The sequence below is a fragment of the Pan paniscus genome, chromosome 6 (assembly GCF_029289425.2).
Source record: "Pan paniscus chromosome 6, NHGRI_mPanPan1-v2.0_pri, whole genome shotgun sequence".
NCBI classification, from domain to species: domain Eukaryota; kingdom Metazoa; phylum Chordata; class Mammalia; order Primates; family Hominidae; genus Pan; species Pan paniscus.
The window spans coordinates 79,847,618-79,864,794 of NC_073255.2; the positions used below are offsets into that span (position 1 = coordinate 79,847,618).

General features: G+C 42.6%; 1 protein-coding gene across 3 annotated transcripts in view; it reads left to right on the top strand.

Annotated features, from left to right (window-relative positions):
• Positions 1-511: 511 nt before the first annotated feature.
• The window catches only part of LOC100974636 (zinc finger protein 107), a 43,865-nt gene continuing 27,199 nt past the window's right edge, over positions 512-17,177 (top strand). Inside the window, exon 1 of one of the 3 annotated variants that reach the window (XM_063605750.1) lies at positions 512-880. In XM_063605750.1, the coding sequence (XP_063461820.1) occupies positions 878-880 (3 nt within the window). In that variant the 5' untranslated portion in view covers positions 512-877. Of the gene's footprint in view, positions 881-13,742; positions 13,898-17,177 lie in introns of those variants that run through there. The other 2 variants (XM_008967727.5, XM_055114983.1) reach the window with 2 other exon arrangements.

Here is a 17,177-nt window from a genome sequence, read left to right on the forward strand (position 1 = left end):
CCAGGCTGGAGTGCAGTGGCACTATCTCGGTTCACTGCGAGCTCTGCCTCCTGGGTTCACACCATTCTCCTGCCTCAGCCTCCCGAGTAGCTGGGACTACAGGCGCCCGCCACCGCGCCGGGCTAATTTTTTGTATTTTTAGTAGAGACGGGATTTCACCGTGTTAGCCAGGATGGTCTCGATCTCCTGACCTCGTGATCCGCCCACCACGGCCTCCCAAAGTGCTGGGATTACAGGCGTGAGCCACCGCGCCTGGCCTTCTTCTTCCTTCTTGAAGTTTGACTGCTAGAAAATTTAGAATACACATGTGGCTCACGTTTTATTTCAGAGGATTGCCTCCTTTTTAAACTCTCAATCGGCCTGCTCAAAGGACCAGAATTCAGAAAGGGCATAAAATCTGGAATTTTAAAATAATTGTTATATTATTTTCATGTGTGAATAGCCACATAATATATTATTTATAAATGCATATGACTTTATATACAGGTTAAATGCAAATGCCTTCTGGGGTGGACCTGGCTCAACTCAGGGAGGAGCCCTGCCTGAAAAGCCTGCAGCTTAGGTTTCACTTTATCTTCTTCCAGCCCAGCATCTGAGCACAGCTTCTGTCACTCAGGGCCTGAGGGAGCAGGGCAGCAAACGTTATCCAATCAGGACTGCTGGGCTGGGAACCGTCCAATCAGGCATGCAGCTGGAGCGGACAGGACGGCTTCCGGGATTTGGCGGGGCCTTTGTCTCTGGCTGCAGCCGGAGCTCCTGCTCTCCTCTTCACTGCTCAGTGTCCTCTGCTCCTAGAGGCCCAGCCTCTGTGTCCCTGTGACCTGCAGATATTGGGAGATCCACAGCTAAGACGCCGGGACTCCCTGGAAACCTAGAAATGGTGAGAGTGCTGGGTCCGACATCCCGAGAGAGGGGGAGGGGCTGGTTGGAACCGATCGGAAGTGGCTGTGGCTGGACTCGGGCCTCCAAAGTCCGCGGCCCCAAGTTCTCCTTGGCGCAGCTCGGCCCTCAGTCCCCCGCGGCCCCGAGTTCTCCTTGGCGCAGCTCGGTCCTCAGTCCCCTTCAGCCGTAAGATGGCGGCTGGGCTGACAGCCGGGACCCTGGGCGTCCTGTCTCCTCCCTGCGCAGTGACTGTGCCCTGGCCTGGAGCCCTCTCCGGGCGGCTTTGCACCCGCAGCGCGGCATCTCTCCCCGATTGTGCAGGGATGCCGGGAGGGTCATCAGGGGAGAATCCTGACTCGGGATGCGGGGTTCATGAATGGGAAAAGCTTTAGTCTGTGGGGTTCCTAGTCCATCTTTTTTCTCTTAAAAATCTATGGAAGTCACCACAAAAATATTAAAGAATTTAATCAAAGAGTAATTGAAGAATTATAGAGCACCCAGCTGTGGTTTGTAGTTTATTTTCCATGGGAGGGGCTTGAAGAAAAGACTTTTATAAGGTGCATGATGAAGGAAAGCAAACTCAATAATTGGTTAGGTAGAGTTACGTAGTTTCTTAGTTTTAGATGAAGGTGGAAATTTTCTGGTCACGTAATCAGAGCTTAATTGGCAGTTCATGGTTGATTAAGTCTAAATTTTGTTTTCCCCAATGTAGTAATTTACAAAAAAAAGCATTTGAGTTAGATTTTTTAAAAAGTAAAAACCCTGGGACTAGAGCCACCTCAGTCTAATTGCCTGCCATTTAGTTATTTTCACACTCCACAGGGGACAGATTTTCCCCTGCAACTTTCACGTGTCTCAAGCAGGGTCTCAAGACTACTCCCTATTCCCCGTTCTTTTAGCCTAACTGACTTTCAGTAAAATGCTAAATTTCCAGTTTCCTTTGACATTCCCAAATGCCAGCTTCCCCTCCCTAATTCACATTATCAACTATTTGTCCTTTAGTGTACATTTTAGATACTGTATTTTAATTAATCATTGTTGACAAATTATTGGGTGGCACTTTAAACAAATTGTTTGCTATTTGAAAATATTTACAATGAGAAGAAAACAAAAAATAATCCCCTGACACTGTATTGTAAAAAAAAGTCTGTGCCTATTTTCCTTTTATCTTCCCTAGGCGCAGAGATCTTATCAGAATGTTTTTGGGTCAAGGTTTCCCTTTGGAAACTTTACAGGGTGATGTGTCCTCAGCCACCTTTCAGTTTTCTCCTGGTCTTGGGTTTCAGTACTGTCTGGGGATAAATCAAGATATCAACTGTGGCTGTGTATGCTAGAATCTCTAGTAAATTTCAGCTCCTGGCCTGGAATGGAACTCTGGGTAGCTGGGAATGGGAGACATAGGACAATCTGAGGTTGGAGTGTAGCCTCTCAAGGGAGCAGGTGGATGCCCTGGGGCTGAGAGGAATCTCCTGGTATACCCTTCCTTTGGAAAGCTAACCCTTTGAGGCATTAAGATTGTGTTCACTCAACCCGACTTCCATTTCTCAGAGGTACATTGCTGGTCAGCCAATCAGATGCTGGTATTGAGAGGAAAACTCAGAAATAATTTCTGCCCCCTGGATTCTCTAAGATTTGCGAAAGAAAAAATAGTATTCCAGAAGACAAAAAAAAAAAAAAAAAATCAAACTTGACCCCAGTGAGATGGTACAAGAACTTGCAAAATGAAATGCACTTGGAGTAGTCACTGAGGCATAGGGCAGTGTCTACAGAGAGGGTGGTCATTGAGCACTTAAGTGAGCAGGATGGGGTAGGAGAATCTAGTGTTTGGGTGGCCTGACTTGACACATGAGTCAGACACATCTTTTTTTTTTTTTTTTTTTATTATACTTTAAGTTTTAGGGTACATGTGCATAACGTGCAGGTTTGTTACATATGTACACATGTGCCATGTTGGTGTGCTGCACCCAGTAACTCGTCATTTAGCATTAGGTATATCTCCTAATGCTATCCCTCCCCCGCTCCCCCCACCCCACAGCAGGCCCCAGTGTGTGATGTTCCCCTTCCTGTGTCCATGTGTTCTCATTGTTCAATTCCCACCTATAAGTGAGAACATGCGGTGTTTGGTTTTTTGTCCTTGCTGAGAATGATGGTTTCCAGCTTTGTCCATGTCCCTGCAAAGGACATGAACTCATCAGACCCATCTGTTTTCTAATCAGCCCCGCCACTCCCTGGGTTTGTCACCTTGAAAAGATTTGTTCACTTATTTTGATTTCAGTTTTATAACTATAACTTGCATTTTATTAGTATGATTTAAAAGTTAAGAAAATATTTACAGAGCATAAAAGAGGTGAGTTTCAGAGAAAAATAATATCTAATCATATATTCCATTTATTAAGAATTCTCATTTACCTTTTTCTTTCCCAGACTTAGTTTAGGAATTTACTCAGGTGTGTTTTTTATGGCTGGGTGATGTCCAACGGTATTCCAAGGCTTAGTTTTTAGAGTGCTAGCAGGGAAACAAAAAGGAAAAAAACCTCTCTTCCATTTTGACTGTAGAAAATGAATACATTTTTACAAGAAAATGTGGTAGATAATTGATGAGTTACATAGATTTATGAAAGCATCAGTTCCTCTTTTTGCAGGGTACTTTTGTTACAGTGAATACCTCTGTTCTATATCCTATCATCTTGATTTGTGAGGATAACGCTAATTTTTTTTTTTTTTTGAGATGTTGCCCAGGCTGAAGGGCAGTGGTGCGATCTCGGCTCACTGAAACCTCTGCCTTCCGGGCTCAAGCAATTCTCCTGCCTCAACCTCCCAAGTAGCTGGGATTACAGGCATGCACCACCATGCCCAGGTAATTTTTGTAGTTTTATTAGACACGGGGTTTCACCATGTTGGGCAGGCTGGCCTTGAACTCCTGACCTCAAGTGATCCGCCCGCCTTGGTCTCCCAAGGGATTACAGGCATGAGCCACTGCACCCAGCTGGTTAATGCTAAATTTTATGAGATGAAAGTTGGTACCTCCTAGAAGTATGACTTCTTGATTACTAATCCCATATGACTAATTGATTACTACCTAATTTTTAATGAAAATAATAGAATAATACATTTATCATCTGAAAGAAATAAATACTTTGCATTTCTTACTGAGGTATGAAATGTAAGCACCTTAAAATTTCCTTCCCTTGGTTGGGTGCAGTGGCTCACGCCTGTAATCCCAGCACTTTGGGAGGCTGAGGCAGGCGGATCACCTGAGGTCAAGAGTTCAAGACCAGCCTGGCCAACATGGTGAAGCCCCGTCTCTACTGAAAAATTAGCCAGGTGTGGGTGACAGGCACCTGTAGTCTTAGCTACTCGGTAGGCTGAGGCAGGAGAATCACTTGAATCTGGGAGGCAGAGGTTGCAGTGAGCCAAGAGTGTACCACTGCACTCCAGGCTGGGCAACAGAGCGAGACTCTGTCTCAAAAAAAAAGAAAAAAAAAATTTCCTTCCCATATATAAATACTGTGCATAATTTTGCCAAATTTTTAAAGCAGTTTCAAAACCCAAGTGAATAACCTTGACATGGAAATTAAAGCTTGTGCCCAGTGATTCCAAGCTAAGGCTAATATTGAGCCTGCAAAGGGAAGGGAGGTTATTAAAGGCCCAGTTAGTTCTTTCTTGGAAGCCTCCCCTGCTCACCCCAGCCATGGAAGAAGCCTTTATTCTGAGAGAAGCTTCAGAGCCCTGGACGTCGGGGGACCCACAGGCAGATGCAGTTAACGTTAAGATGGAAGGGGAATGAGAGAGTCTTACTAAAGATGAAGTTGTTATCGTTTTGAGGCAGTATTTTACTTTTTGTAAAAACAGAATGAGGTTTCTGTAAAAAAAAATTCTGAATTTTAAAGGAGTATTGCAACAGAAGGAAATACCAACTAAAAGATCTTTAAGAATTGCAAAGTTTAAGGCAGACAAAGACTTTTTTTTTTAGGGAGGAGCAAAGAAGTTTAGAAAGAAGGTCACAGGGGAATGGCAAATGGAGGGTGAAAAAAATCAAATACTAGATTAGAACACTTTTATCCTGAAGTCATCAAGTCTTTAGGAGGGACAAAAAATGGGGTTGTATGTTGGCTCAGACTGAGGGTACCTCAAAGTTCAGGAGCCTGTGGAAAGGAGATAAACTTAAGTGAAGTTTGATTAAGAAGAACTTTCTTTTGACCACTGAAGAAAAATTCAGCTAATTTTTTAATATGAAAAAGAAAATATGCAGAGTGAGTGTTTGGTTATTAAACAGTTAAGAAAAAGAGTACCATCTAAGTCATAATGGGAAGGGTGTTTCTTTTCATAAACTGTTCCTGGAGAACACAAAGGATGGGGACTTTTATTAATCACAGCTATTTACCAGGATTATCTATGTGCTTCATCTTTCCCCATCTCTTTTCTTTGTCCTATACATTTTTTCCATTTGAATTTTCCTGGGTTGTATCTTGTATAGTAAACTGGTCGACATAACCACAGTGTTTTGCAGAGTTCTGTGAGTAGCTTTATCAAATTATTGAACTTGAGGGAGTTATGGGAATTCTAAATTTTCAAACAGTAGTTTAGAAGCACAGATGGGCCCATATGGTTTTTGACTGGCATCTGCAGTGAGGACAGTGTTGTGGGACTGAGCCCTGAATCAGGGTCTGCTGACTCTGGGGTCAGAATTCAAATGTTAAACAATGTGTTAGTTTTGGAGAATTGCTTGGTGTTAAGCAAACTTTACAGATTTGGTGCCAAAAGAAAGATATCACAGAGGTCTGGCCTGGAGTGGAACTCTGGGTGTCTGGGAATGCGACGCTCTACTCTCCTGTACACAGACTGTCACACTGCCCATTGTCCTGTGATTCCAGGTCTCCTTCCGTGGTGAGAGAGGACTGAAAACTTAGAGGAAAGGAGGTCTGATTATAGACCCCCTTTTCTCGCAGCTGCCATCCCAGAATTTCCACCCACTCACAAACATACCCATTATACATTGATGTGTCCACACCCCTCCCAGGACTAGGCACCGCCCTTAGGAATTTCACTACAGCATTTTTTTATTCTAGTGTTTTTTGCCAAAAACCCACCAAAGTGTCTACAAGTCTCCTGACATATTCCTATTCCCAGACACTGAATCTGCAGCAGCAGCCTGCTCTCTCCACCAGCCAAGGATTCTGGACCACCTGTTCATAATCTCATCTGCCTGCATGGACGCAAATAAATCAGAGGACAGCCCCATCTGGGCCACTATCTGTAGCACAGACCATTCCTCCCACCTACATGGCATTCTCCCCCACCCATGGATTTTTTTCCTTTTAACTTTTATTTCTGTTTTGGGGTACACGTGCAGTTTGTTATATAGGTAAAATTGTGTCGGTGGTTTCTTGTGCAGATTATTTTATCGCTGAGATACTAAGCATAGCACCAAACAAGTATTTTTTTGATCCTTTTTGTTCTTTTTTTTTTGTTGTTGTTGAGGCAGAGTCTCGCTCTGTTGCCCAGGCTGGAGTGCAGCTGCGCGATCTCTGCTCACTGCAAGCTCCGCCTCCCGGGTTCAGGCCATTCTCCTTCCTCAGCCTCCCGAGTAGCTGGGACTACAGGTGCCCGCCACCAAGCCCAGCTAAATTTTTTTTTGTATTTTTTAGTAGAGATGGGGTTTCACCGTGTTAACCAGGATGGTCTCGATCTCCTGACCTTGTGATCCACCCGCCTCGGCCTCTCAAAGTGCTGGGATTACAGGAGTGAGCCACCGCGCCGGCTGGCGACCCTTTTTGTTCTTTCACCGTCCACCCTCAGCTAAGCCTCTGTTGTTCCCCTCTTTGTGTCCACGTGTTCTTATTATTTAGCTCTTATACATGAGAAAATATATTTGGTTTTCTATTCTGCATTAGTTTTCTATGGCTAATGGTCTCCAGCTTTATCCATGTTGCTGCAAAGGACGTGCTCTTGTTCTTTTTTATGGCCACATGGTATTCCATGATGTTTATGTATCATATTTTGTTTGTATTAAATATTTTGTTTTATTTTATTTTTATTATAATTATTTTTGGAGACAGGGTCTCATCTTGTCGCACAGGCTGAAGTGCAGTGGTGTGATCTTGGCTCACTGCAGCCTCAACCTCCCTGGCTCAAGCAATCCTCCTACCTAAGCCCTCCAAGTAGCTGGAACTACAGATGTGTATCATTATGCCCGGCTAATTTTTCTTTTTGTATTTTTTGTAAAGACGTGGTTCTTCCACATTGCTCAGTCTGGTTTTGAACTTTTGAGTTCCGCAAATCTGCATGCCTCAGCTTACGAAAGTGCTGTGGTTACAGGTGTGAGCCACCGTGCCCTACCATACCATATTTTCTTTATCCAGTCTACCATCGATAGGTATTTGGTTGATTCCATATCTTTGCTATGTGAATAGTGCTGCAGTGAACATGCATGTGCATGTGTCTCTGTGGTAGAATAATTTATATTTCTTTGGGTATAAACCCAATTATGAGGTGTCTGGGTCAAATGGTAATTCTGTTTCTAGTTCTGTGAGGAATCACCACACTGCTTTTCACAATGGTTGAACTAATTTACACTCCCACAGGCAGTGTACAAGCATTCCCTTTTCCCTTCAACCTTGCCAGCATCTGTTATTAACAGCCATTCTGACTGGTATGAGATGGTATCTCATTGTAGTTTTTCTCTGCATTTCTCTAATGATTAGTGATGAGCATTTATTTATTTATTTATTTATTTGAGATGGAGTCACACTCTGTCGCCCAGGCTGGAGTGCAGTGGCATGATCTTGACTCACTGCAACCTCTCCCGCCTGAGTTCAAGCGATTCTTCTGCCTCAGCCTCCCGAGTAGCTGGGATTACAGGTGCCTGCCACCGTGCCTGGCTAATTTTTGTATTTTTAGTAGAGATGGGGTTTCACCATCTTGGTCAGGCTGGTCTCAAACTCCTGACCTCGTGATCCACCCGCCTTGGCCTCCCAAAGTGCTGGGATTATAGGCATGAGCCACCGCGCCTGACAGAGCATTTTTAAAATTTACTTTTTAGCCACATGTATGTCTTCTTTTGAAAAGCATCTGTTCATGTTTTTTGCCTACTTTTTAATAAGGTTGTTTGTGTTTTTCTTACAAATTTGTTTGTTTCTTATGGATGCTGGATATTAGACCTTTGTCAGAAGCATAGTTTGCAAATATTTTATTTTATTCTGTAGTTTGTCTGTTGATAGTTTCCATTGCTGTGAAATAGCTAGTTTAATTACATCCTATTTGTCAGTTTTAGCTTTTGTTGCAATTGCTTTTGGCATCTTCATCATGAAATCTCTGTCAGTTTCTATGTTAGAATGGTATTTCCTAGGTTAGTCTTCCAGGGTATTTTATAATTTTAAGTTTTACATTTAAATCTATAACTCATGTTGAGTGATTTTTATATATGGTGTAGGAAAGGTATCCACTTTCAATGTTCTACATAGTGTTAGCTAGTTATTCTAGCATCGTTTATTAAATACGGAATTCTTCCCGCATTCCTCATGTCAGCTTTGTGAGAAGACCAAATGGCTGTAGGTGTGTGGCATTATTTCTGGGCTCTATTGTGTTGCACTGGTCTATTGGTCTGTTTTTTGTTGTTGTTGTTGTTGTTGTTTTTTATTTATTTATTTTTTACCACTACCATGCTTCTTTGGTTACTGTAGCCCTGAAGTATAGTTTGAATTCAGGTAATGCAGTGCCTCCAGCTTTGTTCTTTTTGCTTGGAATTGCCTTGGCTATTTGAGCTCTTTGTTGTTCCATATGAATTTTAAAATAGGTGTTTTTTTTTTTTAAGTTCTGCTAAGAATGTTTTTGGGAGTTTGATGGGAATAATATTAGATCTGTACATTTCTTTGGGCAGTATGGCCATTTTAATAATTTTGATCTTTTCTATCCAAGAGCATAAAATGATTTTCCATTTATTTGTGTCATATCTAACTTCTTTAAGCAGTGTTTTGTAATTGTTGTTGTAGAGATCTTTCACTTTCCTGGTTAGCTGTATTCCTAAATATTCTTTTTGTAGCAATTGTGAATGAGATTGTGTTTTTGATTTGGTTTTCATCTTGGATGTTGTTGATGTAGAGGGATGCTACTGATTTTTGTGCATTTATTTTGTATTCTGAAATTTTGCTTCAGTTATTTTTCAGTTTAAAGAGCTTTTCTGTGAGGACTATAGGCTTTTCTAGATATGTTGTCTGCAAACAGGGATAGTTTCACTTGATTGCTTACTATTTGGATGCCTTTTATTTTTGTCGCTTGCCTGATTGCTCTAGTGAGGACTACCAATTCTATGTTGAATAGGAGTGGTGAGAGAAAGCATCCTAGTCTTGTGCCAGTTTTCATGGAGAAATGCTTCTAGCTTTGTCCATTCCATATGTTGGTTGTGGATTCCTCATAGATAACTCATTATTTTGAAGTATGTAGCTTCAGTGCCTACTTTGTTGAGGGCCTTTAATTACTTTAATGCGAAGGATGTTGAATTTTATTGAAAGCTTCTTCTGCATCTATTGCGATGATCTTGTGGTTTTTGTCTGTATTTCTGTTTATGTGATGAATCACATTTATTGATTTGTGTATGTTGAACCAACCTTATATGCCAGGGATAAAGTCTACTTGATCATAGTGGATTAGCTTTTATGATGTGCTGCTGGATTCAATTTGCCGGTATTTTGCTGATGATTTTTGCATAAATGGTCATCAAGGATATTGACCTGAAGTTTTCTTTTTTTGTTATATCTCTGTCAGGTTTTGGTATCATATGATACTGTTCTTATATAATGAGTTGGGAAGGGTGCCTTCTCAATTTTCTGGAATAGTTTTAGAAGAAATGGTACCAGCTCTTCTTTGTACATCTGGTAAAATTCAGCTGTAAATCTCTCTGGTCCTGAGCCTTTTTTGGTTGCTTGGCTATTTATTAGTAATTTAGTTTTGGAGCTTGTTATTGGTCTATTCAGGGATTCAATTTCTTTTTCTGCTCAGTCTTGGGAGGATGTATTTGTTCAGGAATTTATCCATTTCTTTTAGATTTTCTAGTTTGTGTGCATAGAGGTGTTCATAGCAGACTTCAACAGTTATTTGTGTTTTTGTGGGGTCAGTGGTAATGCTTCTTTTGTCATTTCTAATTGTGTTTATTTGGATCTTGTCTTTGTCATTAACTAGTGGTTTATTTAACTTATTAATTTTTTCAAAGATTTAACTCCTAGGTTTCTTGATCTTTTGTATAGTTTTTCATGTCTAAATTTCCTTTGGTACAGATGTGATTTTGGTTATTTCTTGCCTTCTGCTAGTTTAGAAGTTGGTTTCCTCTTGCTGCTCTCATGCTTTTATTTATAATGTTAGTTTGTTAAATTGAGATCTTTTTAACTTTTTAATGTGAACATTTGGTGCTATAAATTTCCCTCTTAACACTGTGTCAGCTGTGTTGCAGTACTTTGTTCTCATTTGTTCCAAAGAATTTCTTGATTTCTCCCTTAATTTTATTATTTACTAAAAAGTCATTCAGGTGCAGGTGTTTGTTTGTTTTGTGAGACAGAGTCTCACTCTGTCACCCAGTCTGGAGTGCAGTGGCACAATCTCGGCTCACCGCAACCTCTGCCTCCCGGGCCCAAGTGATTCTGTGCCTCAGCCTCCCGAGTAGCTGGGATTACAGGCATGCACCACCACGCCCGGCTAATTTTTGTATATTTAATAGAGGCAGGGTTTCACCATGTTGGTCAGGCTGGTCTCAAACTCCTGACCTCAAGTGATCTGCCTGCCTCTTCCTCCCAAAGTGCTGGGACTACAGGCATGAGCCACCATGCCCAGCCCAGGTTATTTAATTTGTATGTAATTGTATGGTTTCAAGTGGTTTTCTTTGTATTCAATTATATTTTTATCAGGCTATGATCTAAGTTTGTGGTTGGTATAATTTTGGGATGTTTGAATTTGCTGAGAATTGTTTTATTTCTGATTGTGGTCAGTTTTACAGTATGTGCCATATGGTGATGAGAAAAATGTATATTATGTAGTTTGTAGATGAAGAGTTCTGTAGCTGTCTATTAGGACTATTTGGTCAAGTGTTACATTTAGGTCCTGATATCTTTGTTAATTTTTTGCCTCAGTGATTTATTAGTGTCTGTGGGGTGTTGTAGTCTCCCACTATTATTGTGTCAGAATCTAAGTCTCTTTATAAATCTCTAAGAAATTGCTTTATTCATGTGCACCTGTGAAAGCAAATTAAATCTTGGGACTCCAAACTCATTAAGCCAAAGAGAGAAGTTAATCTGAGAACTGGGTCACACAAACCTGCCTTTCCCTTTTGGTTCCTAAATAAGATGGTTAAAAGATGAAAAGCTGCATACCTCCCCCCATATGTGTCCACAATAAAATTCCTAGTGAGCTGCAGATCTTTACCCCAAGGTGTTTCTGTTAAAATTTTATCATAGAAATGTAAATTGATAGTTTATAGGTTCAGTCACTCCCCTTTCCATCGGACACAGATGCCTATCTGTTCCTCTGCCCCATTTTGTCTATGTTATCTTATGTAAAAATTCAGGTTCCCTGCATTTTTCTTCTGCCCTATTTGTCTGTGTCATCTTATGTTAAAAAAAATGCAGATTCACTGAGCCAGACAAAGGCATGAATGACTGTATTTTTCTATCCTCTTCTTACATGAAAATTGTATACTTACCAACATCCCACCCTTTTCCTTTTAAATATGAAGTCCTCAAAATGATCTTGGAAGAAAGACATAGACTTGTCTCCAGGGCACACATCCTTAACTTTGGCAAAAAACCTCCTAAAATGATTGAGATTTGTCTTGTCATTTTTCTTGATTAACATACCCATGGATTTTTTTTTTTTTTGAGATGGAGTTTCACTCTTGTTGCCCAGGCTGGAGTGCAGTGGCATGATTTTGGCTCACTGCAACCTCCGTCTCCCAGGTTCAAGCCATTCACCTGCCTCAGCTTCCCAAGTAGCTGGGATTACAGGCATGCATCACCATGCCTGGCAAATTTTTGTATTTTTAGTAGAGACGGGGTTTTGCCATGTTGGTCAGGCTGGTCTCGAACTCATGACCTTAGGTGATCCACCCGCCTTGGCCTCTCAAAGTGCTGGGATTACAGGCATGAGCCACCGCACCTCGCTGGATTTTTTTTTATAACACCTTTCTCTCTTCTATTTTTTTTTCTGATAACATTCTTTCAGTTGCATACAGTGTGCAAAATTAAGATGTCCAAGAGTTCGGCTAGGTGTGGTGGCTCACGCCTGTAATCCCAGCACTTTGGGAGGCCGAGGCGGGCAGATCATGAGATCAGGAGATCGAGACCATCCTGGCTAACACGGTGAAACCCTGTCTCTACTAAAAATACAAAAAATTAGACGGGCGTGGTAGTGGGTGCCTATAGACCCAGCTACTTGGGAGGCTGAGGCAGGAGAATGGTGTGAACCCGCGAGGCAGGGCTTGCAGTGAGCCAAGATCAAGCCACTGCACTCCAGCCTGGGCGACAGAGCGAGACTCTGTCTCAAAAAAAAAAAAAAAAAAAAAAAAAAAAAGGATGTCCAGGAGTTCAAAAACATGTCCAGAGACCTGTCTGTTGTAGGAGAAAATAAAAATTAGAAATAAGAGGCTTTATTCTCCTATGTGAAAAATAAGGGAGGATATTTTGCTAATCTCTTTTTTCTTAAAGGATTTAAATTATACGTAGATTTTTGTCTTTGTTGTTTTGAACGATACATAAATTATATTAATAGCTAAATAAATTTTTGGTCATTGTTCTTGATTTGGGATTGTCTTTATCTGAGACCTCAGGTTTATTGCTTTGTTTTTGCTTTGGCAAATTTTTTAAAATTTTTTAATCTTTTAAAGTAGACACAGATTTGTTTAAATCAAAACTCATTTTAAGAGCACACAAAAGTTGAGCACAAAGATAGTATTAAATTTAGCAGTACTGAATAATGAGGACTAAAAAATGCTGAGTAAATTCCTTTGACAGAAAATGGATTATCCAACATAATTATCTACTATTTGCAGGCTAAAATACTTACATTGCAAAAGCGAGGTTCAGTGTGTGAACTGAACAGTGGAGTATGTAGTTGTTCTTTGGTTTCTATTTATTACTTCAGCACAATTAGCATAGTTGGGTGTAGCATTTGTAGACAAACTGCATTCATATCAATTGAACAGTATTTTCTACACTAGTATAAATATAAGGCCACAATATTTACTTTGAATGAATCCCTTAGTCATTTTAATATTGTTATTCATACTTTCAAAACATAAAGTGTTTTAATTGAATTATGGTTACAGACAATATTTTAAAATCCTACGTACATTATGACTAGTACACTAAAATTATTTATACTTAGGTATTTTATCCAATGTGAAAGAAAATTTACTACCAAATTATTATAGTAGATATTAGTATGATATGCTTACTAGTTTATTCAATAGAGATAATATTAGGGAAGCATGATTTTAGTGTCTTTTATTTCACTAAATTGGAATGCTGCTATTACAAGACAAATAAGGGTGATGTGGCCACTCAAAAACCATAATAGCTCTTCACTTACCCATGATGCAAGCTCAAATATATTCCACTATATTAACAAAGTCATATTCCAATTGTTCATCAAAATGTTTTGGTGGAAATTGTCAGGCATATTCCAGTATAGATCTCCCATTCAATGGCTAGAAGATAAGAGAGCAGCAGAGATGAAAGAGGAACCTTACTTTGTGTTATGGTGTAGTCTGGATTGAAGAGACGACCCAAGCAGGCTTTGTGTGAGCAGTGAGGCTATTTATTCACTTGGGTGCGAGCTCACACAAAGCCTGCTTGGGTTTTCTCTTCAATCCAGACTGTGCCATAACACACATTTGATGCTGAAATCCGGGATAGGGGAACTCCTTTGGGAGTCGTGTCCCCTAGCCCCTTTCCCTGACTTCTTGAAGAGACCCACCCGCGACCTCGGTACCTCGGACCAGCTCTGTAAAAGCCCCACCTCTGCCTTCGGATAGGTAAGAGACCTCCATCCTTTCTCAAACTTTCCTTTTCTTAGAGAGGAGAGGACACTCACTGTCCGTGTTTCCTAAATCTAACATTGGTCATGGATTATCTCTGGGAAGACAGGCTTCCCTAGGTGACTGGTCAACCACAGGGACATGTGCCTTGGCCACTCATCCACTGCACAACCCAGATGGGGACACCTGCTGAAGGTCCTTGTGGTTGCTCTCCTTCTCGTTTCTCTCTCCCTGTCTCTCTGTTTCTTCAGTCCTCCGCTGTTCATTATGGGCACCCTTCCACCCTCCATTCCTCCTCCTTGTCCTTTGGACTGTGTCCTTAGGAATCTAAAACCCCTCCATCTTTCACCTGATTTGGAACCTAAACATCTCATTTTCTTCTGTAATATGGCCTGGCCCCAATATAAATTAGACAGTGGCTCTCAGTGGCCAGAAAATGGCACTTTCAATTTCTCTATTTTGTGGGACTTAGACAACTTTTGTCACAAAATGGGCAAATGGTTTGAGGTTCCATACATCCAGGCATGTTTTACACTTCGGTCCCTCCCCAGCCCTTGTTCCCAATGCAATTTGTCTCAAATTCTCCTTCTGTCCCTCCCATCTGCTCCCCTACCACCCTCTGGCGACAGCGAGTCCTTCTTGTCCACAGACCCTTCCGATATTTCTCCTCCCTGCCCGTCCGACTCCGGTCCCAACCCTTCTCCAGACCCCAGTCCCCCTTCTACCCATACCATGCCTCCCTATATCCCTTCTGTCCCTACTCTGCCCCGTACCCGAACTGGCTGACAATTTGGTCCCACTTCAAATCCCCCTCCTCCCACCCCACTATTTCCCCTTTGAGAGGTGGCTGGAGCTGAAGGGATAGTCCAAGTTCATATTTCTTTCTCCCTGTCTGACCTGTCTCAGGTCAGCCAGTGTTTAGGTTCTTTTCCATAAGACTCCACTAAATATATCCAGGAATTTCAATATTTAACTCAGTCTGATAACCTCACCTGGAGTGACTTAAATGTCATCCTCACTTCTACACTCACTCCTGAAGAATGGGAAGGTGTTTGGGCCCTAGCTCAGTCCTATGCAGGTGACCACTGGCGCCTTGAGCCAGGTCTCCAGGAAGGTGCCAGGGAGGTCCCCCGTGAGGACCCCCAGTGGAACTATCAAACAGGATCTCCTGGTATGGCCGGGCGAGATTATATGATCACTTGCTTAGTAGAGGGACTCCAAAAAGCTGCGTATAAGGCTGTCAATTATGATAAGTTAAAAGAAATCACTCAGGGCAAGGACGAAAATCCAGCCCAGTTTGTGGCCCGTCTGGCCATAAATCCAGCTTTAGACCCTGAAGGGCCAAGGGCCAGAAGGCCGACTCATGCATTTTATTACCCAGTCAGCTCCCGACATTAGAAAAAAACTTCAAAAATTAGAGTCTGGCCCTCAAACCCCACAACAGGATTTAATTAACCTTGCCTTTAAGGTGTTCAGTAACAGGGAAGAGGCTACCTGGTGGCAGCGTGTTTCTGAATTACAGATGCTTGCCTCCGCCATAAGACGAACCCCAGCCACACCAATGGCCTGTAGGGATTTCAAGGCGTCCAGACCGCAGCGCCCAGCAGCCCCTCCAGGGCCATGCTTCAAGTGCCATAAAAATAGTCACTGGGCCAAGGAATGCCTGCAGCCTGGGGTTCCTCCTAAGCCATGCCCTGTTTGTGCAGGCCCTCACTGGAAGTCAGACTGTCCAACTCAAGCTGCCATCCCTAGAGCTCCTGGAGCTTAACCTCACAGCCCCCTGGCTGACTCCTTCTCTGATCTCCTCGGCTTGGCGGCTGAGGAATGACACTGCCCGAACACCTCGGAGGCCCCATGGACCATCATGGACCTCGGGTAACTCTTAAGGTGGAGGGTAAGTCCATCCCCTTTTTGATCGATATGGGGGCCACCCACTCCACCCTGCCCTCCTTTCAGGGACCTGTCTCCCTAGCCTCCATGACTGTTGTGGGAATTGACGGCAAAGCCTCCAGACCTCTCCAGACTCCACTCGTGTGTCAACTAGATCAGCACTCCTTTTTGCACTCCTTTTAGTCATCCCCGCTTGTCCAGTCCCTCTCCTCGGCCGAGGCATCCTAACAAAACTGTCTGCCTCCCTCACTATTCCTAGGCTACAGCCACACCTCCTTGCCACCCTTCTCCCCAACCCTTCGCCATCCCCACAAGCTCCTCTAACGTCTCCGTTCCTCAACCCCAGGGTATGGGATATCATCTCTCCCTCCCTTGCTACAGATCACTCCCCCCTCATCATCCCTTTAAGGCCAAACCATCCTTACCCTGCCCAATGCCAGTATCCTATCCCTATGCCACCCCTAAAAGGCCTAAAGCCTTTTTACCCACTTTTTACAACATGGCCTCTTAGTACCCATTAACTCTCCCATCCTTCCCTTTCAAAAACCAGACAAGTCCTACAGATTAGTTCAAGACCTTCGTCTCATCAATCAGATTGTACTTTTCATCCATTCTATAGTGCCAAACCCATATACTCTCTTGTCCAGAATACCTCCCACCACTACCTATTATTCCGTTCTCAGCCTAAAAGATGCCTTCTACACCATTCCCCTACATCCCTCCTCTCAACCTCTTTTTGCCTTCACCTGGACTGACGCTGACACCCATCAGTCCCAACAACTAACCTGGACCATTCTTCCCAGGGCTTCCGGAATAGCCCTCATTATTTTAGCCAAGCCCTTGCCTGCGACCTACTCTCTTTTCAGCCTTCCTTTTCCTACCTCATCCAGTATGTCGATGATCTTCTCTGCAGTCCCTCCTAGGAATCCTCCCAACAGAATATCCTCCTACTCCTTCAGCATTTAGACTCTAAAGGGTACCGAATGTCCCCTTCTAAAGCTCAAATTTCTTCCCCTTCTGTTATTTATCTCAGCATAATTCTCCATCAGCACACCCGCACTCCCCCCGCTGACCGTATTCACCTAATCTCCTAGACCCCAGTCCCTTCAAAAACAGCAGCTTCTCTCCTTCCTAGGCATCATTGGGTACTTCCACCTCTAGGTACCTGGTTTTGCCCTCTTAACAAAACCCCTTTATAAGCTTACAAAAGGCAACCTAGCTGACCCCATAGACCCCAAACCTTCCCTCATTCATCCTTTCACTCCCTGAAAAAAGCCCTTGAGACAGCCTCCTCACTGGCGTTCCTCAACTCCACCCAGCCCTTCTCTCTCTACATGGCAGAGGTAAAGGGATGTGCAGTTGGGGTCCTAACACAAGGGCCAGGCCC